The following is a 25061-nucleotide window of genomic DNA, read 5'->3' as shown; positions in this document are numbered from 1 at the left end:
TTTAGTTTAGCACGTTCGACACCTCTTTTTCTTAAAGGTGACTTAAGGTGTAAAAAAGGAAGTACTTTTCATCTTCCGCGCTGAATTTGTAATCAGATAACATATACGACTAGCATGTAGCTCTTTTAGGGGCGGTAACTTGGGTACGCCCTTTCTGCTCCGAATTTTGTGTTTATTCTGCTGCTATGCAACAATCTTCAAGGACTATTTTCTCTTAAGATAGCTTTCCAAGTATGATTTTAATTCTGTTAGTAAGTTTATTATAATTTTCATTTTGTCAATCGTGTTTTTGTTTTGCTCGAGCTTGACCGTAAGACTCAGAAATTTAGGGTAGAAAGTTATTTTGTAAAGCGTAAACATCACGAAGGTATCTACTTAGTAACGAACTCTGCTCTGCGTAGTTTAGTAGTTAAGCGTGATTCGCTAGCTAAGTGTAGAAGCATAACGAGAGTTAGAGATTGACAGCTCAGTAAGAGTCATCTTTATAAGCGGTGACCCATACTTTCCCAAAGAGATCAGAGCTAGCCCCCATTATAATAACTTTAGTAGTAAGAGTGAATAAAGAAAGAGACAACAAAACAACGAGTGTGCGAGTTTTTACATCTAACAAATTGTATTTGGTATAGGTGTCTCGGAAAACTGTTTCAAGCTATCCTAATTGAAGGTGAGATATTAACTGACCTATTTTGCATCTCTATTTTCCTTCTGGTCCTGATAAAAAGCTGCAGTCATTATCAACTGATATAAAAACAATAGAGAAAATAAATAGTAACAGTGAAAAAAACTTCTGTTTGCAAAAATAAGTCAGTGTGAGGTCAAATGAGGACGAGTGATGGCTTGGTGGGAATTATACACTACAGGCAAACGCGCTGGTAGAACATTTTTGAAAATATTGCTCTAGAAACCAAACCTTTACCTTTTTCGCAGTGGCTTCCTATGTATGCTTTCGTACAGCGGCACTTGTAGTTGTTTGTCCGGTACAGAGGTACACAAGTTCCATTGTTTTGACAGGGTAACTTCGAGCAAGGAGACCAAAACCAAGGAAGTCAATTACTTACTTCCTTGATAAAACCATTTTAACGAATTTCTATGTCAATAAAACAACTTAAAAATGGCTTGCGAATAAAAAGGTAAAGATAAAGCTATTGAAAATCAAAACTGATAGATAAATAGAAAAAAGCAATCTTATTCCTGTGGGGGGGGGGGGGGGGGAGGGGAGGGGGGGGGGGGTCTGCCTAACAGCTAATATTAAAAATATAGGCCAGCCAACAGTTGAACTTTCGCTGTATCAGTTTAATACATCAAACCTTGTCACAACCCCCTTCCCCCCCTTCCATTTATAGCCAATTCCCTAGTTCTAAAATTACGGTGTCAACAGCAGAATTTCCAGATTCTTTAAATTTTACTCAGGAATTTTTTAGACTCCTGCAAGCTTACATCAGATTTATATAGAACTTACCTATATCTTTCTTCTACTGGGGCTCTTGTGGGACGTGCGATGTTTTTCAATGGAAAGGGATATGATCTTCAAGAAAACTGTACCGAAACACCCTAAGTATCTTAAGAGGTTGCAAAAAACTGGTAGAGGTGGCTTATTATGGCAGGTTTTCCTCATAATCGCAACTTATCGTATGCGACAGGGCATATGCGATGATCATTCTAGAAGACTTTCATAGGCGCACATTCAAAGTATTAGCGCTCGTCTTGTCAGCCTCTCAATGTTTGAAATTTCTTTGGGATCTTGAAAGATCTTGAAAGGCCCTCTAAACTCCTTCTCAAGTGTCATGAATGAATCAGAACAGAGAAGAAACGTTTTATGCTGTTAAGGCTTCTTACAATAAAACAAGTAGCTGTCTTAACTTTAGGGCAAACATCAGTCACCTAAAAAATTTACCTTTTATTTTGATACATTAGATCAAACAACTGAGTTAATGGGTGAATAAATAAATAAATGAAATGTTTTCCAAATAACTGGCCAAAAGCAGCGTTTCAACGAAATATCATTTCATATTTTGGTATATATTTTAGTACTATGCCACGCATATGGTACATTCACTAATATTAGGAATTTACATCACGCGAGTTATGATTTTAGGCTTTGTAAGAGTTGATTACTGACCAATGTAGTTCACAGCTCTTCAACTGTGACATTGCCATGAGCTGTGTCAACTTTATGACAAACACCGGTCATCTAAAATTTACATCTTATTTCAATATATTTTATCAAACAACTGAGTAAATAGGTGAGTAAATAAATGAAATGTTTTCCAAATAACTGGCCAAAAGCAGCGTTTCAACGAAATATCATTTCATATTTTTGTATCTATTTTAGTACTATGTTATGCATATAGTACATTCACTAATATTAGGAATTTACATCACGCAAGTTATGATTTTAGGCTCTGCAAGAGTTTCGATCATGGACCAATAAAGTTCACGGCTATTCAACTGTGACATTGCCACGAGCAAGATTTTTGAATATAGACCAGTTAAGAACAGAACCGTGGGGTACGCTGCAATTTGTGTACTGAGCGGCAATGTCGCTTTCGGACAGAACTTTACCCCACATGTTGACACTTGCCAATCGGCCATGAAAAATTTGCGTACGATCAAAGCCTCCGCCAACAGAGTCTTGGTCTTGTCCAAGCACTAAAGCGCCGCCAGCCTTAAGTGTATAATTCTTTGTGGTATTGATCGTTAGCTGTCTGGTGATTTGGCCATCTTTGTAGAGTTTCCCTTCTCCTTGAGTGTTTTCCCAGGTGAGACACAGGTGTTGCCAGGTATCATCATAGAGATTTGTCGAGGTAAACCTGAAACAAAACGGAACAAAAAGTAAACAATACTAAATATATTCGATCATTCAAGACCCTCCTTTTGAATTGTCACTAACCCAGTCAATAGTCATTCAGTTTGTCAGTAAGTAATCAATCAATAAAACAGTCAGTAAACTGTCAGTCAGTCAATCAATCGTTTATCATTCACTTAATCGTTCAGTCTCTTATTTATGAAATTACTTATAAAATAGAGACCTCGCTCACCGTAGAGTCTCTGTGGTTAGTTGTTTGCAAAGGGTAAGGAAAATACGTCTAAAATTCATTTGGTCAAAGATTAACATATTTGGTATTTAAATCTTGACTAGAAAAGAGAAAGAAGATTTTCGTTTGTTTCCATGATTAACTTTCTCCGTCCCTCCAACTGTTAGACGTTAACTATCTAGGAGGAAGAAGCCGATCGTAGCATTTCCTGTATCATGACTTATCGTGGCTCAAATAAGAAATTCTCCGAGCGACTGTTAAAAAATATATGCAGCATTACCGAAATAACATGTTGCCAACAAATAAATGTGTATGTGATGGATAGATTACGACAGTCATTTCATTGTGATGGTTTTCAGTGGCATAGCTGACGACTATCTGATTCCCTTGGCCTTGAGTAAGTTTGATGAAGAAACACAGAGAGAACTGACTAAGATCTGAAGCTATGGCTGGATTCTTCATGGCGTAATTTTCGGTAGAACGCAGCCCCGGAAATATCATCAGGTACTCTATGACAGAGGAAATAAATTGCATACATTTTAGACAGTTGTTCGAGCAACTGCGCTTTCTTTAATTAATTTTCCACGTCAGAAGTAATTCAGTATTTGTACTAATATTCTAGTGTTCTTCTCAAATGGCGCACGCTTGTCTAGCACAAAGCCCAACAGTGTTTATTTGCAAGAAACATAGAATAAGACTCAATCCCGAATTGTTGTCAAGTTTTGAACGATGTGCAGCTCTACCTACGCAACTGATAATTTACCCCCACTATCTTTGCAAGGTAGCAGTTCGGGCTGCGTCCTCATCAACTATCTAAGGTCATAATGTATTTCTTAACAATGAAGAATATGAAGATCTTCGTATAGATGTCATGGTTACAGCATATTGTAAAGAAGGCAAAACAAGAAGTTGTCATTCACTAGTGAACAGAATGTCGGACGCGTCTCTTAGCCTATTCTGCGTGTGCGCGCGCGCGCGTTTGTGTCTACTTTTTACGGTTTTTCTAAACACCTACCGACTGTATTCATTTGCGGTCGAACGACTTTCACACATGTGATCACCAAATGGTTAAAGTTTGAAGTAGCGGGTGTCATGGCAATCACTATTGATATGCGTATGTTATGGGGAAATACCGTTAAAGAGGTTTTTGGTTTGATCTCGTAGAATTTTTGATAGATTTTGTCCTCAACCGCAGGAAAATGCTTTTTGGGCCATATCCTCAAATTTGAGAAAATATCAACAAATTAGACCATTGTCTTTCAAAATGACTCTTAATTTTTCAGATTCTACGCCAAATTATTCATATACCGAGCTCTAAATCAAGTTTACGGAGTTTATCGCAATAACGTTTGATCTGACGAATTTTCAACGTGTTCTTAGCCATTGCAAAACTTTGCCGTGAAATTAAATTTTCTCTTCCGAGATAGTTTCTATTTTATCGTAGGATAATAACAAACTTCTCTTACTTAACCGTCGCACTAAGCGCGTAACGAAGGAGATAAAACTACAGCAAAATACAATACATGAAACCATGCGTTATATCGCTAGCAGCGCCTGTGGACAATGTGAAGTTAAGCGAATCCTGAGTTCGAATTAGCTACCCGCGCGGACTAACAGAGTTCCCAATTTTTAGAAAATGCCGGCGGTTGAGTTGCAAAAATTGGTAGAGGACGTACAAAACAAAGAAAACATAAACGACTGTCGTGGGTTTATTGCGCTACCGTGAAACACAGTTGGCTTTCTTTCACGGCTCTCGAAGTCATTCTTGATTCTGATGTAATGTACACTTCTGTATTTCAAGAAAGCAAAATTAGGACAAATTTTATAGAGTTATTTCCGAAAGAAAACCAACAGATAACTGTAAATTAGTGAACGAGTGATGTAATTATAAAAAGTACTCTTAAGTAGCTAGTTTGTAGTTTCTTCTCGACACGAGGAACTGGTTTAAATTTAACACAATAGCTCAGAACCCATTGAAAATTTGTCAGATGTAATATTATTGTGATTTATTCAGTAAAACTTGATTTGAGGCTTGCTTTTACGGTAAAGAGTTAATTCAACGGAGTCATGATTTCGAAACGGTTGAATATGATATGATGAAATTCACTCAATAACGACGTCTAGCTCAGAAAACAGAATTCTTAAGTTGAGAAAAATATATGAAAGATTTAACGGGATCGACACAAAAAGCTGTGTGACGGGATTTCCCCATGTACTAGCATATCAATTGTGGTTGTCTTGAAACGCCCATTACTTCAAACTTCAATCACTGTGAACACGTATGACTTTCGTGCGACTTCGTAAAGAGAAAGTTTTTATTGTAGCTAGGTGTGTCGGAAAACTGTTTCAAGCTACCTTAATTGATGGTGGAATATTAACTGACCTATTTTGCATCTCTGTTTTCCTTCTGGTCCTGAGGAACAGCTGCAGCCATTATCAACTGATGTAAAAGAATAGAGAAAATGAATTAAAATGGTTAAATCTCTGTTTACAAAAACAAATCTGTGCGAAGTAAAATGACGATGAATGATGGCTCAGTGGGAATCAGACACCACATGCACGCGCGCGAAATATTTCTGAAAATATTGTTCTAGAAATCAAAACTTTACCTTTTTCGCAATGGCTTCCTGTGTATGCTTTCGAACAGCGACACTTGTAGCTGTTTGTCTGGTACAGAGGTACACAAGTTCCATCATTCTGACAGGGCAACTTCGAGCATGGAGACTAAGACCGAGAAAATCAATTACTTACTCCCTTAATAAAACCAGTTAAACAAACTACGATGACGGATCGATAAAACGACTCGAAAATGGCCTGCGAAGAATAAAAAAGTAAAGATAAAGCCATAGAGAGATATATTATCGTTGAAAATTTGAATACACTTTTCTCAAACAATTTCAACTGGTTTTAGTTATTATCAGGATGTTATGAAAAAAAAAAACGTGATGATAAGATAACTAATTTTACCGCAATACTGTGATGATACCAAAGATGGTTGGTGATGAACTTGTCTGAATGGGTGTAATGGTCTGATGCAAGCAGTTCACATAGCAGATTGTCCATGTTATCATCCAAATCTGCCAGGTTGAAGGACAAACATGGATCTTTCTCGAGACACTTGAACGCGCACTCAGAGGAGTCTTGGACCAGTTCTATACCAACAGTTGTAATGTTCAAATAGTAGCCTTTGTGAGAAAGAAAATTGGTGAAGACAAACCCAATGTTTGGCGCATGTCCTGTGTTTGATAAAGAAATGAAGATAACCAATGAAAACTGTTTTGGCCCATACTTTCTTAAAAACACGATGTAGACATCAGGAACTAATAAAGTAAAAAGGAACGTGAGTATCACTACAACGGAAGATGATACCTTTTGAAGTCTTCATACAACTCGCCGATACAACCAGAGCAAGAAAATTGGCAGATAAATAGAAAAAAGCCATCGTATTCTTGTAGCTCAAAGATAAATGGGGCTTAGCATACATCTGCTTCTGTTAATGACACGCTGCGACATCTTTCCATTAACTTTTTTTTTCCCTTTTTAGGCGTTTGGCCTCCTGTTTTGTTTTTTTTTGTCTTCTCTGTAAATGTTTTCTAGCGCCTCTGGGTTTCTTCATTTTTCTTTCTCGTCGCTGTTAATTCAATTAGCGCTCTAGTTTTTGATGTGTAAATTCAGGAGAAAACAATGGTACAGAAGAGCTCCAGTTCAGTTCGTTTTAATTCTGCTGCAACAGAAAGTTTCAGAAAATAATGGAGCGTCTGTTTATTTAAGCTTTTTTTTTTTCCAATCGTACTTATCTAGCTTTATTGCTTGCAGGGTTTTTGTCATTTCGGAAGCATATAGCTGTATAACAGCTAACATTGAAAGTTTAGGTCAGCCAACAGTTAAACGTTCACTGTTACATCTAACCTTGTCCTCCACTTATAGCAAATAACCTAGTTTTAAAATAAAGATGTCGAAGGCAGAATTTCCGGATTCTTTAAATTTTACTCTGGAATTTTCTAGACTACTGCAAGCATACATAAAGAACCTACCTATATCTTTCTTCTACGGGGGCTTTTATGGGACATGCGATGTTTTTCGTTGGCAATTAATGTGGACTCCAGGAAACAAACTCCGAACGAACACCGGTCACCTAAAAACTTACCTTTATTTTAATTTATTTTATTAAACATCTGAGTAAATGAGTGAATAAATAAACAAATGAAATGTTTTTCAAGTAACTTGCCAAAAACAGCGTTTCAACGAAATATCTTCTCATATTTTGGTATCTATTTTAGTACTAAGCCATGCATATGGTACATTCACTAACATTAAAAATTTACATCACGCGAGTTATGGCTCGTTAAGAGTTTTGATCACTGACCAATGTAGTTCACGGCTATTTTATCGTGACATTGCCATGAGAAAGATTTTTAAATACAGACCAGTTAAAAACAGAACCACTAGGTACGCTACAACTTGTGTACTGACCGGCAATGTCGCTTTCGGACAGAACTTTATCCCACATGTTGACACTTGCCAATCGGCCATGAAGAGTTTGCTCACGATCAAATCGTCCGCCAATGGAGTCTTGGTCTTGTCCAAGCACCAGACAGCCGCCAGCCGTAATTTTAAAGTTCTCAGTGGCATAATTCGTATCCTGTCCTGTAAATTGGCCATCTTTATAAAGTTTCGCTACTCCTTTTGTGTTTTCCCAGGTGAGACACATGTGTTGCCAGGTATCATCGTAGAGATTTGTTGAGCCGTGTGAGTTAAACCTGAAAAGACAAAAAAAATAATAAAACAAAACAAAACAAAAGACAAGCAATATTGAATATATTCTATCATTCAAGACCCTCCCCTGAAGTCAGTCAGTAGAGTAATCCAGTCTGTCAGTCAGTCAGTTATAGTAATGCGTAAGTAGCCTGTCAGTCAGTCAATCTGTCAGCAACTCGGCCGGTCAGCAAGTCAGTCAATGAACTGTCAGTCGGTCAGTCAGTCAGTCAATCAATCAATCGCTTATCAATCACTTAATCTTTCAAACATTTAAGGTTCCATTCGTTCATTGCTTTCTTTAATTCATTCAGTCAATCTCTTATCATATGATTACTTACAAAATGTTTAATGAGCTAATTTCATCTCTGCCATAGCAAAGTATCACCTGAGCTACTATGTCGAAAGCCGGGTCGATTAAGAAACCTCGTTCTTTTATGGCTAGACCCGTAATAAGCGAGTCCTTGCCATTTGAAAGACTTTTGTGTCCTACTAAGCAAAGTAACCTAAATCACATTTCAAATAAAGGACCAGAATGGTTATTTGCAAAGCGTAAGGAAAATACGTCTAGATTTTTTTCGGTCAAAGATTAACATATTTAGTATTGAAATCATGATAAGAAAAGAGATAGAAGCCAAAGCTTTTCGTTTTTTTCCATGTTTACCTTTCTCCCTCTCTCCAACTGTTAGACATTAACTATCTAAGAGGAAGAAGCCGATCGTAACATTTCCTCTGTCATGGCTTATCGTGGCTCGAATAAGAAATTCCCCGACCGACTTTTAAAAGATATATGCAACATTACCAGAACAACTCGTTGCCAACATAAAAATCTGTTCGTGTTGGATAAACTTCGAGAAGTATGTCATTGGGATGGTTTACAGTGGCATAGCTGACCACCATCTGATCCCCTTGGTCTTGAACAAGTTTGATGAAAAAACACAACGACAACTAGCTGAGATCTGAATCTATGGCTGGATTCTTCATGGCGTAATTAGAGCGCTTGTTTAGAGCGTCTGTTTTTTTGTTTTTTTTTTATTGTACATATTAAGCTTTATTGCTTGCAGACACCGCTAGGTGGGTTTTTGTTATTTCAGAAGCCCTTAGCCAGATTCTAATCTGAATTCTTTTTAGCGGTTTTTGGTCTCTCCTTTTTACAGACCCTTTTTTCACACTTTTACGATGCTCAGTCAAAAAGTGCTCAATCTTGAGCCCAAGGATTTGCATTGAAAACATGCATGAAAAAATTCATTATTCTGATTGACTAAGACAAATATAATGCAGTTTTCAAGTAACAATACAAAAGGGATGTAGTGCAAGGTCCTATATGGGGGAGGAGGGGGAGGGGGGAGGGGGTTTGCATAACGGGTAACATTAAAAATGTAGGCCAGGCAACAATAAAACTTTCCCTCTAAAGGCTTCCCATCCATTTATTGTACCTACCCTAGTTCTAAAATTACGATGTCAACGGTAGAATTTCCAGATTCTGTTAATTTTACTCTGGAATTTTCTAGACTACTGCAAGCTTACATCAGATTTGTAAAGAACCTACCTATATCTTTTTTCTTCTGTGGCCCTTATAGGACATGCGATGTTTTTCGATGGCAAGTGACATGGACTCCAAGAAAAAACTGAACAGAAACACCCTAAGTATTTGAAGAGGTTGCGAAAAGCGATAGAGCACGGTAGTTTATTAGGGACATGCGGGCTTTTCTCCTAATCGCAACTTATCATATGCGGCAGGACATATGTGATTATCATTTTATAAGGCTTTCATAGCCGCACATTCAAAGTATCAGCGCTCGTCTTGTCACCCTCTCAATGTTTGAAATTTCTTTGGGATCTTTAAAGATCTTGAAAGGCCCTCTAAATTCCTTCTCGAGTGTCATGAATGAATCAGAACAGAGAAAAAAAAATTTTCTGTCATTAAGGCTGCTTACAATATATTATAAAACAAGTAGCTGTCTTAACGTAATGGCAAACATCTGAATAAATAGGTAAATAAATAAATGAAATATTTTCCAACCGCTCAGACAAAAGCAGCGTTTCAACGCAATATCATTTCGTATTTTGGTTTTCTATAATATTGCTATTTTAATGCTATGTCACATGATCCAGCCAGGCATATGGTACATTCACTAATATTAGGAATTTACCATCACGCGAGTTACGATTTTAGGCTCTGCAAGAGTTTTGATCACTGACCAATGTAGTTCATGGCTCTTCAACTATGACATTGCCATGAGTAAGATTTTTGAATGCAGACCAGTTAATAACAGAACCATGAGGTACGCTGCAATTTGTGTACTGAGCGGCAATGTCGCTTTCGGACAGAACTTTATCCCACATGTTGACACTTGCCAATCGGCCATGAAGAGTTTGGTTACGATCAAAGCCTCCGCCGACAGAGTCTTGGTCTTGTCCAAGCACCAGGGAGCCGCCAGCCTTAAGTATATAATTCTTAGTCGCATGATTGGTTTCCTGTCCGGTAAATTGGCCATCTTTATAGAGTTTCGTTACTCCCTGAGTGTTTCCCCAGGTGAGACACACGTGTTGCCAGGTATTATCGTAGAGATTTTTCGAGGTAAACCTGAAAAAAAAAAGAACAAAACAAAAAGCAAACAATATAAAATATATTTGATTATTCAAGGCTCTCCATTTTCATTGTCACTAAGTCAGTCAGTAGAGTCATTCAGTCTGTCGGTAAGGGGTCGGTCAGTTAAAGGTAATATGTAAGTGGCCTGTCAGTCAGTCACTCTGTCAACTAGTCAGTCTGTCAGTCAGTCGGTCCGTAAAACAGTCAGTAAATTGTCAATCAGTTAATCAATCGTTTGTCAATCGCTTAATGGTTCGTACAGTCAAGCTTCCATTCGTCCCATGCTCGTGACAAGACAACAAACATCTTTCTCTATTTATGAAATGCTTAATGAGCTAATTTCATCTATGCTATATCAAAGTATCATCTGAGCTACTATGTCGAAAGCCGGGTTGGTTAAGAAATCTTATCCTTTTATGGCTGGACCGTAATAAACGAATCCTCGTCTCTTAATAGACTTCTGTGTCCTATTGAGCATAGTGATCTAAATCACATTTTAAATAAGTGACCAGAATAGTAATTAGCAAAGCGTAAGGAAAATACGTCTAGATTTGTTTTGGTCAAAGATTAACATGTTTGTTATTTAAATCATGATAAGTAAAGAGAAAGAAGCCAAGGCTTTTCGTTTGTTTGTATGTTCAACTTTCTCTCTCTCTTCAAGCGTCAGGAAAGAGCCAATCGTAGCATTTCCTGTATCATGACTTAATGTGGTTTAAATAAGAAATTCCCCGACCGACTGTTAAAAAACACGATATCCAGCATTACCGGAACAACTCGTCGCCAACATAAAAATCTGTTTGTGTTGGATAAATCTCGATAATCATGTCATTGTCCTTTTGTTTAGTGGCATAGCTGACGAAAATCTGATCCCCTTGGTCTTGAACAAGTTTGAAGAAAAAACACAGCGACAACTGGCTGAGATCTGAAGCTATGGCTGGATTCTTCATGGCGTAATTTTCTGTAGAACGCGGCTCCGGAAACACCATAAGGTACTCTATAACAGAAGAAATAAATTGCAAACATTTTAGACACTTGTTTGAGCAACCACGCATTCTTTAAAAGTTTTTTCCTCTTCAGAAGTATCCAGTATTTGTATAAAATCTTCTAGTGTTCTTCTCAAATGCCACACGTTTATCGAAGACGATAGCCAACCAGTGTTTAATTGTAAGAAACATAGAATAAGTCACAATCCTGCTTTGCTGTTCAGTTTTGAATGACCCGCAACTTTTTATAAGGGCAACTCATAGTTTGCCCCCGCTTCTTAGCAAGGTAGCTGGTTCGGGCTGTGCCTTTATCAACAATGTAAGGCCATAATATAATTATTAACAATGTAGAATATGAAGATCGCCGTATATATGTCATAGTTATAGCATAGGGTAAAGAAGGCAAAACACGAAGTTATCACTCTCTAGTGAATAGAATTTCGGAGGTGTCTCTTAGCCTATCCACCTCTTTTGCGTTTCCGCGTACATGTATGCGTGCGTGCATTGATGAGTGCATGCCCTCCTTCTATACTTCGACTCTTACTTTACTTGCTATTCAGTTCCATAAGGCAAAACATGAACGCATCGCATAGCTTATCCTCCGCCTGTGTACGTGCGTGTGTGGGTGCTTGGTGAGTGTGTTGCGTGCACTTATGCGCACACATGGTGCGTGTATGGACGCTTCTGTTTGTGAGTGTGTTACGTGCACTTTCGTGCGCACATAGTGAGCGTGTGTGGGTGCGTGCACGCGCTTGTGTCTTTTTTTTGCTTTTGTTACTGCATCACGACTTTTACTTCACTCGCCAGGAAACACATGATTAGGTAAGGTAATTTGGTATTATCAACTGAGTTGATAACGTAAAAGGGCCACTGTTAAGATTTTAGCCCTCCCCTCTGACAAGGGGCCAACGCTCGAAACGTCAGCTTTGAAAGCCTTATCGGTCGGCCAGTATACGTTATCAACTCAGTTGATAATACCAAATTACCTTGTTATACTCTTGTAGCGATGCAGCGCCACAGTTTCTTTAGAAACTTACCCCCTTTTCCATTATTAAATAAGTTTTAAGTTTGAAAAGTCTGCCCTACTTTTGTGTCTCTTTACAGATTTCTATAACAGTTTCACTAAGCTTTTCCGGATATTTTGCGTGTCAGCAATTGTTTGTTATGCATCCCTTTCGGCCTTTGTGTCACTCTCGAGCCCAGGGTCATTTTGCCTCCTTGTCAGCGGTATAAAAAACAACCAACCCTAACTTGATTTAGCAAATTGAATCATGTAAAATAATTTTTAAGGTACAAACTATATCATTGCATCACTGTTTCTCTTGATCTCCAAGAGGGATGTGGATATTTGATTCATATGCAGGTATTTTCAGTAGACTCAGGGTCAAGTATTAGTATTAAAAGGTTTCCAAATATAACACATAATAATAACTTTATTTTTGCTTCCTAAAGTTATCTGGAACAGGTAAATAGTGCAATAGTTGTTAAATCAATCGTTCTCACTCGAAATTATAACAAAGTAGATTTCGAGGGGTCAAAAGATCATTTTTTAAACACGAAAATTTCAAAGCAGTATCAAAAAAACGTGTTTGGCATGTTGTCATTGTTAAGTAGGTCAAGAAAAGGTTGGAAAGCTTGTATGTTGATTGTTATGGGCGAGACCAAGAGTTTCAAAACACTGCTGTTTTTCTCTGTTTAGTAGCGATTCCAGCTCAAGTGCAGTCACCCATACAATCATCAGCTGTTGCATTAGGAGTAGAAGCAGGAGGCCGTTTCTGGAATCTAAATCAATCGCTTCTACGGTTTGCCGTTGTCCCATTTCCTCATTCTCTTTTTCCTCTGAGCCCAATTTTCTTAAAGACGAACTCACAGTCGCGCAAAGTCCATCTTTACTGAACTAACTAGCTTGCAATCGACTTAACCCCGCGCATGAACCTGAAAACAGCAAAAAACTGGGTAGAGAGCCATCACTTTTCCTTTCATCTTTCACTTCCAAACTTCCAGGAGCACCGGATGGCACACTGGAAAAAAATTCGGTGTTTTCTTCTGGTATATAGATTCTACTTTCGATCAGTTACGATGACTTTTAAGTTCACGTACACTTAAATAACTTACGTTCTTCTTTTCTTCCGCTGGTATAGAGGACCATGTGCTCTGTTTCGAGCATGCGCTGCAGTCAATCGAAAGCCATTACTTAAGGATGTTGTCATGCGCAGCTAAGACCAGAATCCCACGATTTCTGGGGTAAAACTTTCGTTCTCTCAGAGGTCATTGTTTGGCGATCACACCGCTGACAAGGAGCCAAAATGACCCCAGGCTCGATATTACCTATGCGAGAGAAATTGGCACGCACCCGGCTGATGCCCTTGCCCATGCCGACTTATGACCGCTGTGCTGACTCTGTCAGTATAGGTTTCATCCGAGTGGAAAGTCTATGGGTTTCTCTATCTCTTACAAGTCGATGAAGAATTTAGCTGGGAACAGTTTTCCTAGAAACCTATCGGCTGCATTCAAAGCGCTCAAAACAAAATTTCCTCTTTCGCAGTTGAGGTTATATCCTGGCATTCGAGAAACAACAACAACAACAAATCAAATCAAGCCCTTTCAAAATTACACAAAATTTTTAGCTACTCGAAATTATTCATATACCAAGCTCCAAATCAAGTTTATTAAATTTGTCGCAATAACGTTTCATCTGACGAATTTTCAACGTGTTCCTAGCTATTGTAAACCTTTTTCAATGATCATTTCTATTTCGCCACAGTAGGAAAAGAACAAACTTTTCTTAAAAAATTCACACTAATCGCGTAACGAAGGAGAAAAAACTACAGCAAAATACAATAGATGAAATCATACATCATATCGCTGAAAGCGTCCGTGGGCAATATGTAGCGAATCCTGAGTTCAGATTGACTACCCGAGTGGACTAAGAGAGTTCGTAGATTTAAGACAATGCCGGCAGTGGAGTCGCAAAAATCGGCAGAGGACAGACAAAACAAAGAAAACATAATCGACTCTCGTGGGTTTATTGTGCTACAAACACGACGGCTCTCGAAGTAGAAAAATCATTCTTGATTCGTGATTCTTTTAAAATAAAGCGAAATCGCTTGCTAAATAATAAATCTTTTATTGACAAAGCTTATATGGTCATGATGGCTGAATATTGGCTTCTTTCTTTTTCTCCCTTTTTTCCATTGACTGTCAAGGTCCATAAAAAAAGAAAGAAAGAACGAAGCCGATATTCAATCATCCTGTTCAAAAACTTAAATACATTGTCAGTCATACATTTGCATTTCCATCCGACGAAAGCGTGCTTAGAAGTTGAATATTTACGAAAATTAGAGTTGACGGCATTTTTCTTAGAACAAAAGGAAAAGATAAAAGCTGCCAAATACCTACCATCCGGTTGAACAGGGAAACGACGTATGCAAATAGGTACTATTTCACTGTGTCTTTAAGTTAAAAAAAAGTTAATGTAATGTACACTGCTTTATTTCAAGAAAGCAAAGTTAGGACAAATTTTATAGAGCCATTTCCGAAACAAAACAAAACAAAAATGTAATTTTTTTTGCATAATTTTGCATTTTCAGGGTTTACAAAACAAAACAAAATGTAAATTACTAAACGAGAGATGTTATGATGAAAGAATACTCTTAATTTGCTAGTTTGTGAACTGGTTTGAAATTTAACATAATAGCTCAGAACGCACTGAAAATTCGTCAGATGTAAGATTATTGTGATATATTCAGTAAAAGTTGATTTGTAGCTTGCTTTTACTGTAAATTGTTCACTTGAAGCAGAAAGAGTAAACTCAACGGAGTCATGATTTTGAAGCAGCTGAATTTAAATTTCGTGATGACATTCACTCGACAGCGACGTACAGCTAAAAAAAAATACTATTGCTGGGAAAGAATCTATAGAAGATTTTACGTGATCGATCCAAAAACTTGTGAAAAGAAAGATTTCCCCACGTATTAGCATATCAATGGTTGCCTTGAAACGCCCACTTCAAACTTTAATCATTTTTTAAAAACGTCTGACTTTCGTAAATTTCGTTGGACTTTGTAAATTTCGTTGGACGTCGTAAATGCAAAGAGGCTTTTTGAGCACTTTAGTATATATTCGGTAGGTGTCTTGGAAAACAATTTCAAGCTACCTCAACCCGAAGGTGGAATATTAACTGACCTATTTTGCATCTCTGTTTTCCTTCCGGGCCTGATGAACAGCTGCAGTCATTATCAACTGGTGTAAAAAGAATAGAGAAAATGAATTAAAATGGGAAAATTTCTGTTTACAAAAACAAGTCAGTGTGAAGTAAAATGACGACGAATGATATCTCAGTAGGAATCAGATACGACAAGCACGCGAGCGAAATATTTTTTAACACATTCTTCTAGAAACCAAAACTTTACCTTTCTCGCAGTGGCTTCCTGTGTATGCTTTCGCACAGCGACACTTATAGCTATTTGTCCGGTGCAGAGGTACACAAGTTCCATTGTTTTGACAGGGCAACTTCGAACAAGGAGACTAAAACCGAGAAAATATATTTCTTACTCCCTTGATAAAAACCAGTTAAACAAACTTCGATGACGTATCGATAAAACGACTTAGAAATGACTTGCGACGAATAAAAAAATAAAGATAAAGCCATAGAGAGATATATTAATGTTGAACAGCTGAATAAAATTTGCTCAAACGATTTCAACCTAGTTAAGTTATTATTAGGATGAAATAATGATAATAAAAAACGTGAGGATAAGATAAAGTAGAAAAAGAAAAATAATTTTACCACAATACTGTAGTGATACCAAAGATGGTTGGCGATGAACTTTTCTGAATGGGTGTAATGGTCAGATGGAAGCAGTTCACACAGCATTTTGTCCATGTTATCATTCGAATCTGCCAGGTTGAAGGACAAACATGGATCCTTCTGGAGACACTTGAACGCGCACTCAGAGGAGTGTTGGACCAGTTTTGTCCCAACACTTGTTATGTTCAAGTAGAAGCTTTCATGAGCAAGGAAATTTGCGAAGACAAATTTATCGTTTGGTGTTTGTCCTGTGTTCGATAAAGAAATGAAGATGACCAATTAAAATTGTTTTTTCTTATACTACGACGTAGATATCAGGAAAATAAAGCAAAAAGGAACGCAAGTATCACTGCTACGGAAAAAAGATGATACCTTTTGAAGTCTGCACACAACTCGCCGATACAAACAGAGCAAGAACATTGGCAGATAAATGGAAAAAACCCATGTTCTTCTTTTAGCTCAAACAGAAGTGATTTCCATGGTGATACACGACCTCGCAGTGCCACAGACACGCAACATTTAGCTTTTCTATGGGCTTTTCAAACATCTGCTTCTGGTAATGACACGTTATCTTGTGACTAATTATTCATTTCTTTTCCCATTTTAAGCGTTTGGCTTCCTGTTTTGCTCCTGTTTGTCTTCCTCTGTAATGTTTTCTAGCATCCACCGGTGTCTTTACTTCTCTTTTTAGTTCCTATGGTTTTAGAGCGCTTGTTTAGAGCGTCTGTTTTTTTGTTTTGTTTTTTTTTATTGTACATATTAAGCTTTATTGCTTGCAGACACCGCTAGGTGGGTTTTTGTTATTTCAGAAGGCCTTAGCCAGATTCTAATCTGAATTCTTTTAGCGGTTTTTGGTCTCTCCTTTTTACAGACCCTTTTTTCACACTTTTACGATGCTCAATCAAAAAGTGCTCAATCTTGAGCCCAAGGATTTGCATTGAAAACATACATGAAAAATTCATCATTCTGATTGGCTAAGACAAATATAATGCAGTTTTCAAGTAACAATATAAAAGGGATGTAGTCCAAGGTCCTATATGGGGGAGGAGGGGGAGGGGGGAGGGGGTTTACATAACAGGTAACATTAAAAATGTAGGCCAGGCAACAATAAAACTTTCCCTCTAAAGGCTTCCCATCCATTTATTGTACCTACCCTAGTTCTAAAATTACGATGCCAACGGTAGAATTTCCAGATTCTGTTAATTTTACTCTGGAATTTTCTAGACTACTGCAAGCTTACATCAGATTTGTAAAGAACCTACCTATATCTTTTTTCTTCTGTGGCCCTTATGGGACATGCGATGTTTTTCGATGGCAAGTGACATGGACTCCAAGAAAAAAACTGTTCAGAAACACCAAGAAAAAAACTGTACAGAAACACCCTAAGTATTTGATGAGGTTGCGAAAAGCGATAGAGCACGGTAGTTTATTAGGGACATGCGGGCTTTTCTCCTAATCGCAACTTATCATATGCGGCAGGACATATGTGATTATCATTTTATAAGGCTTTCATAGCCGCACATTCAAAGTACCAGCGCTCGTCTGGTCAGCCTCTCAATGTTTGAAATTTCTTTGGGATCTTTAAAGATCTTGAAAGGCCCTCTAAATTCCTTCTCGAGTGTCATGAATGAATCAGAACAGAGAAAAAAAATTTTTCTGTCATTAAGGCTGCTTACAATATATTATAAAACAAGTAGCTGTCTTAACGTAATGGCAAACATCTGAGTAAATAGGTAAATAAATAAATGAAATATTTTCCAACCACTCAGACAAAAGCAGCGTTTCAACGCAATATCATTTCATATTTTTGTTTTCTATAATATTGCTATTGCTATGCCACATGATCCAGCCAGGCATATGGTACATTCACTAATATTAGGAATTTACATCACGCGAGTTACGATTTTAGGCTTTACAAGAGTTTTTATCCCTGACCAATGTAGTTCATGGCTCTTCAACTGCAACATTGCCATGAGTAAGATTTTTGAATGCAGACCAGTTAATAACAGAACCATGAGGTACGCTGCAATTTGTGTACTGAGCGGCAATTTCGCTTTCGGACAGAACTTTATCCCATATGTTGACACTTGCCAATCGGCCATGAAGAGTTTGGTTACGATCAAAGCCTCCGCCGACAGAGTCTTGGTCTTGTCCAAGCACCAGGGAGCCGCCAGCCTTAAGTGCATAATTCTTAGTAGCATTATTCGTTTCCTGTCCGGTAAATTGGCCATCTTTATAGAGTTTCGTTACTCCCTGAGTGTTTCCCCAGGTGAGACACACGTGTTGCCAGGTATCATCGTAGAGATTTTTCGAGGTAAACCTGAAAAAAAAAAAAGAACAAAACAAAAAGCATATATTTGATTATTCAAGGCTCTCCATTTTTATTGTCACTAGGTCAGTCAGTAGAGTCATTCAGTCTGTCGGTAAGGGGTCGGTCAGTTAAAGGTAATATGTAAGTGGCCTGTCAGTCAGTCACTCTGTCAACTAGTCAGTCTGTCAGTCAGTCAGTCCGTAAAACAGTCAGTAAATTGTCAACCAGTTAATCAATCGTTTGTCAATCACTTAATGGTTCGTACAGTCAAGTTTCCATTCGTTCAGTGCTTTCATTCACTCATTCATTCATTCATGAGTCAGTCAATCAATCTCTTATTCATGAAATTACTTGGAAAATAGAGACCTTGCTCACCGTAGAGTCTCCGTGGCTCAGTGGTAGAGCATCGGAATGCAGAATCCGGAGGTCTGAGGTTCGATTCCTCATAAGGAGTCAGAAATTTTTATTTGGTCCCATGCTCGTGACAAGACAACAAACATCTTTCTCTATTTACGAAATGCTTAATGAGCTAATTTCATCTATGCTATATCAAAGTATCATCTGAGCTACTATGTCGAAAGCCGGGTTGGTTAAGAAATCTCATCCTTTTATGGCTGGACCGTAATAAACGAATCCTCGTCTCTTAATAGACTTCTGTGTCCTATTGAGCATAGTGATCTAAATCACATTTTAAATAAGCGACCAGAATAATCATTTGAAAAGCGTAAGGAAAATACGTCTAGATTTGTTTTGGTCAAAGATTAACATGTTTGTTATTTAAATCATGATAAGTAAAGAGAAAGAAGCCAAGGCTTTTCGTTTGTTTGTATGTTCAACTTTCTCTCTCTCTTCAAGCGTCAGGAAGGAGCCAATCGTAGCATTTCCTGTATCATGACTTATTGTGGTTTGAATAAGAAATTCCCCGACCGACTGTTAAAAAACACGATATCCAGCATTACCGGAACAACTCGTCGCCAACATAAAAATCTGTTTGTGTTGGATAAATCTCGATAATCATGTCATTGTCCTTTTGTTTAGTGGCATAGCTGACGAAAATCTGATCCCCTTGGTCTTGAACAAGTTTGAAGAAAAAACACAGCGACAACTGGCTGAGATCTGAAGCTATGGCTGGATTCTTCATGGCGTAATTTTCTGTAGAACGCGGCTCCGGAAACACCATAAGGTACTCTATAACAGAGGAAATAAATTGCAAACATTTTAGACACTTGTTTGAGCAACCACGCATTCTTTAAAAGTTTTTTCCTCTTCAGAAGTATCCAGTATTTGTATAAAATCTTCTAGTGTTCTTCTCAAATGCCACACGTTTATCGAAGACGATAGCCAACCAGTGTTTAATTTTAAGAAACATAGAATGCTGTTCAGTTTTGAATGACCCGCAACTTTTTATAAGGGCAACTGATAGTTTGCCCCCGCTTCTTAGCAAGGTAGCTGGTTCGGGCTGTGCCTTTATCAACAATGTAAGGCCATAATATAATTATTAACAATGTAGAATATGAAGATCGCCGTATATATGTCATAGTTATAGCATAGGGTAAAGAAGGCAAAACACGAAGTTATCACTCTCTAGTGAATAGAATTTCGGAGGTGTCTCTTAGCCTATCCACCTCTTTTGCGTTTCCGCGTACATGTATGCGTGCGTGCATTGATGAGTGCATGCCCTCCTTCTATACTTCGACTCTTACTTTACTTGCTATTCAGTTCCATAAGGCAAAACATGAACGCATCGCATAGCTTATCCTCCGCCTGTGTACGTGCGTGTGTGGGTGCTTGGTGAGTGTGTTGCGTGCACTTATGCGCACACATGGTGCGTGTATGGACGCTTCTGTTTGTGAGTGTGTTACGTGCACTTTCGTGCGCACATAGTGAGCGTGTGTGGGTGCGTGCACGCGCTTGTGTCTTTTTTTTGCTTTTGTTACTGCATCACGACTTTTACTTCACTCGCCAGGAAACACATGATTAGGTAAGGTAATTTGGTATTATCAACTGAGTTGATAACGTAAAAGGGCCACTGTTAAGATTTTAGCCCTTCCCTCTGACAAGGGGCCAACGCTCGAAACGTCAGCTTTGAAAGTCTCATCGGTCGGCCAGTATACGTTATCAACTCAGTTGATAATACCAAATTACCTTGTTATACTCTTGTAGCGATGCAGCGCCACAGTTTCTTTAGAAACTTACCCCCTTTTCCATGATTAAATAAGTTTTAAGTTTGAAAAGTCTGCCCTACTTTTGTGTCTCTCTACAGATTTCTATAACAGTTTCACTAAGCTTTTCCGGATATTTTGCGTGTCAGCAATTGTTTGTTATGTATCCCTTTCGGCCTTTGTGTCACTCTCGAGCCCTGGGTCATTTTGCCTCCTTGTCAGCGGTATAAAAAACAACCAACCCTAACTTGATTTAGCAAATTGAATCATGTAAAATAATTTTTAAGGTACAAACTATATCATTGCATCACTGTTTCTCTTGATCTCCAAGAGGGATGTGGATATTTGATTCATATGCAGGTATTTTCAGTAGACTCAGGGTCAAGTATTAGTATTAAAAGGTTTCCAAATATAACACACAATAATAACTTTATTTTTGCTTCCTAAAGTTATCTGGAACAGGTAAATAGTGCAATAGTTGTTAAATCAATCGTTCTCACTCGAAATTATAACAAAGTAGATTTCGAGGGGTCAAAAGATCATTTTTTAAACACGAAAATTTCAAAGCAGTATCAAAAAAACGTGTTTGGCATGTTGTCATTGTTAAGTAGGTCAAGAAAAGGTTGGAAAGCTTGTATGTTGATTGTTATGGGCGAGACCAAGAGTTTCAAAACACTGCTGTTTTTCTCTGTTTAGTAGCGATTCCAGCTCAAGTGCAGTCACCCATACAATCATCAGCTGTTGCATTAGGAGTAGAAGCAGGAGGCCGTTTCTGGAATCTAAATCAATCGCTTCTACGGTTTGCCGTTGTCCCATTTCCTCATTCTCTTTTTCCTCTGAGCCCAATTTTCTTAAAGACGAACTCACAGTCGCGCAAAGTCCATCTTTACTGAACTAACTAGCTTGCAATCGACTTAACCCCGCGCATGAACCTGAAAACAGCAAAAAACTGGGTAGAGAGCCATCACTTTTCCTTTCATCTTTCACTTCCAAACTTCCAGGAGCACCGGATGGCACACTGGAAAAAAATTCGGTGTTTTCTTCTGGTATATAGATTCTACTTTCGATCAGTTACGATGACTTTTAAGTTCACGTACACTTAAATAACTTACGTTCTTCTTTTCTTCCGCTGGTATAGAGGACCATGTGCTCTGTTTCGAGCATGCGCTGCAGTCAATCGAAAGCCATTACTTAAGGATGTTGTCATGCGCAGCTAAGACCAGAATCCCACGATTTCTGGGGTAAAACTTTCGTTCTCTCAGAGGTCATTGTTTGGCGATCACACCGCTGACAAGGAGCCAAAATGACCCCAGGCTCGATATTACCTATGCGAGAGAAATTGGCACGCACCCGGCTGATGCCCTTGCCCATGCCGACTTATGACCGCTGTGCTGACTCTGTCAGTATAGGTTTCATCCGAGTGGGAAGTCTATGGGTTTCTCTATCTCTTACAAGTCGATGAAGAATTTAGCTGGGAACAGTTTTCCTAGAAACCTATCGGCTGCATTCAAAGCGCTCAAAACAAAATTTCCTCTTTCGCAGTTGAGGTTATATCCTGGCATTCGAGAAACAACAACAACAACAAATCAAATCAAGCCCTTTCAAAATTACACAAAATTTTTAGCTACTCGAAATTATTCATATACCAAGCTCCAAATCAAGTTTATTAAATTTGTCGCAATAACGTTTCATCTGACGAATTTTCAACGTGTTCCTAGCTATTGTAAACCTTTTTCAATGATCATTTCTATTTCGCCACAGTAGGAAAAGAACAAACTTTTCTTAAAAAATTCACACTAATCGCGTAACGAAGGAGAAAAAACTACAGCAAAATACAATAGATGAAATCATACATCATATCGCTGAAAGCGTCCGTGGGCAATATGTAGCGAATCCTGAGTTCAGATTGACTACCCGAGTGGACTAAGAGAGTTCGTAGATTTAAGACAATGCCGGCAGTGGAGTCGCAAAAATCGGCAGAGGACAGACAAAACAAAGAAAACATAATCGACTCTCGTGGGTTTATTGTGCTACAAACACGACGGCTCTCGAAGTAGAAAAATCATTCTTGATTCGTGATTCTTTTAAAATAAAGCGAAATCGCTTGCTAAATAATAAATCTTTTATTGACAAAGCTTATATGGTCATAATGGCTGAATATTGGCTTCTTTCTTTTTCTCCCTTTTTTCCATTGACTGTCAAGGTCCATAAAAAAAGAAAGAAAGAACGAAGCCGATATTCAATCATCCTGTTCAAAAACTTAAATACATTGTCCGTCATACATTTGCATTTCCATCCGACGAAAACGTGCTTAGAAGTTGAATATTTACGAAAATTAGAGTTGACGGCATTTTTCTTAGAACAAAAGGAAAAGATAAAAGCTGCCAAATACCTACCATCCGGTTGATCAGGGAAACGACGGATGCAAATAGGTACTATTTCACTGTGTTTTTAAGTTAAAAAAAAGTTAATGTAATGCACACTGCTTTATTTCAAGAAAGCAAAGTTAGGACAAATTTTATAGAGCCATTTCCGAAACAAAACAAAACAAAAATGTAATTTTTTTTGCATAATTTTGCATTTGCAGGGTTTACAAAACAAAACAAAATGTAAATTAGTGAACGAGAGATGTTATGATGAAAGAATACTCTTAATTTGCTAGTTTGTGAACTGGTTTGAAATTTAACATAATAGCTCAGAACGCACTGAAAATTCGTCAGATGTAAGATTATTGTGATATATTCAGTAAAAGTTGATTTGTAGCTTGCTTTTACTGTAAATTGTTCACTTGAAGCAGAAAGAGTAAACTCAACGGAGTCATGATTTTGAAGCGGCTGAATTTAAATTTCGTGATGACATTCACTCGACAGCGACGTACAGCTAAAAAAAAAATTCTATAACTGGGAAAGAATCTAAAGGAGATTTTACGTGGTCGATCCAAAAACTTGTGAAAAGAGAGATTTCCCCACGTATTAGCATATCAATGGTTGCCTTGAAACGCCCACTTCAAACTTTAATCATTTTTTAAACACGTCTGACTTTCGTAAATTTCGTTGGACGTCGTAAATTTCGTTGGACGTCGTAAATGCAAAGACATTTTTTGAGCACTTTAGTATATATTCGGTAGGTGTCTCGGAAGACAATTTCAAGCTACCTCAACTCGAAGGTGGAATATTAACTGACCTATTTTGCATCTCTGTTTTCCTTCCGGGCCTGATGAACAGCTGCAGTCATTATCAACTGGTGTAAAAAGAATAGAGAAAATGAATTAAAATGGGAAAATTTCTGTTTGCAAAAACAAGTCAGTGTGAAGTAAAATGACGACGAATGATATCTCAGTAGGAATCAGATACGACAAGCACGCGAGCGAAATATTTTTTAACACATTCTTCTAGAAACCAAAACTTTACCTTTCTCGCAGTGGCTTCCTGTGTATGCTTTCGCACAGCGACACTTATAGCTATTTGTCCGGTGCAGAGGTACACAAGTTCCATTGTTTTGACAGGGCAACTTCGAACAAGGAGACTAAAACCGAGAAAAATATATTTCTTGCTCCCTTGATAAAAACCAGTTAAACAAACTTCGATGACGTATCGATAAAACGACTTAGAAATGACTTGCGACGAATAAAAAAATAAAGATAAAACAATAGAGAGATATATTAATGTTGAACAGCTGAATAAAATTTGCTCAAACGATTTCATTAGGATGAAATAATGATAATAAAAAACGTGAGGATAAGATAAAGTAGAAAAAGAAAAATAATTTTACCACAATACTGTAGTGATACCAAAGATGGTTGGCGATGAACTTTTCTGAATGGGTGTAATGGTCAGATGGAAGCAGTTCACACTGCAGTTTGTCCATGTTATCATTCGAATCTGCCAGGTTGAAGGACAAACATGGATCCTTCTGGAGACACTTGAACGCGCACTCAGAGGAGTGTTGGACCAGTTTTGTCCCAACACTTGTTATGTTCAAGTAGAAGCTTTCATGAGCAAGGAAATTTGCGAAGACAAATTTATCGTTTGGTGTTTGTCCTGTGTTCGATAAAGAAATGAAGATGACCAATTAAAATTGTTTTTTCTTATACTACGACGTAGATATCAGGAAAATAAAGCAAAAAGGAACGCAAGTATCACTGCAACGGGAAAAAGATGATACCTTTTGAAGTCTGCACACAACTCGCCGATACAAACAGAGCAAGAACATTGGCAGATAAATGGAAAAAACCCATGTTCTTCTTTTAGCTCAAACAGAAGTGATTTCCCTGGTGATACACGACCTCGCAGTGCCACAGACGCGCAACATTTAGCCTTTCTATGGGCTTTGCAAACATCTGCTTCTGGTAATGACACGTTATCTTGTGACTAATTATTCATTTATTTTCCCATTTTAAGCGTTTGGCTTCC

The 25061-nt window shown here is 38.0% G+C and overlaps 2 protein-coding genes across 2 annotated transcripts; both read right to left on the bottom strand.

The window, feature by feature from the left end:
• Positions 1 to 2325: 2325 nt before the first annotated feature.
• On the bottom strand, positions 2326 to 6548 carry LOC136279367 (sushi, von Willebrand factor type A, EGF and pentraxin domain-containing protein 1-like). The gene is made up of 6 exons (XM_066163010.1): positions 6518 to 6548; positions 6003 to 6355; positions 5645 to 5759; positions 5419 to 5475; positions 3316 to 3544; positions 2326 to 2810 (listed from the first exon to the last, which is right to left on the bottom strand). Exons 1-6 carry the CDS (start codon positions 6546 to 6548, stop codon positions 2441 to 2443), a joined length of 1155 nt encoding a protein of 384 aa, XP_066019107.1. The 3' UTR covers positions 2326 to 2440.
• Positions 6549 to 7416: 868 nt separating this feature from the next.
• LOC131774464 (uncharacterized) lies at positions 7417 to 24959 on the bottom strand. Its single transcript, XM_059090486.2, has 14 exons — positions 24814 to 24959; positions 24421 to 24689; positions 24060 to 24174; positions 23833 to 23889; positions 19447 to 19675; positions 18128 to 18496; positions 17884 to 17897; positions 16156 to 16424; positions 15779 to 15893; positions 15552 to 15608; positions 11149 to 11377; positions 10028 to 10377; positions 8593 to 8704; positions 7417 to 7795 (listed from the first exon to the last, which is right to left on the bottom strand). The coding sequence occupies exons 1-14, from the start codon at positions 24884 to 24886 to the stop codon at positions 7417 to 7419; spliced, it is 2637 nt and encodes an 878-aa protein (XP_058946469.2). The 5' UTR covers positions 24887 to 24959.
• Positions 24960 to 25061: the final 102 nt, after the last annotated feature.

This window comes from Pocillopora verrucosa, chromosome 3 (genome assembly GCF_036669915.1).
Source record: "Pocillopora verrucosa isolate sample1 chromosome 3, ASM3666991v2, whole genome shotgun sequence".
NCBI classification, from domain to species: domain Eukaryota; kingdom Metazoa; phylum Cnidaria; class Anthozoa; order Scleractinia; family Pocilloporidae; genus Pocillopora; species Pocillopora verrucosa.
The sequence above is the reverse complement of the archived record's forward strand: the minus strand, read 5'-3'. Positions and strand labels throughout refer to the sequence as shown.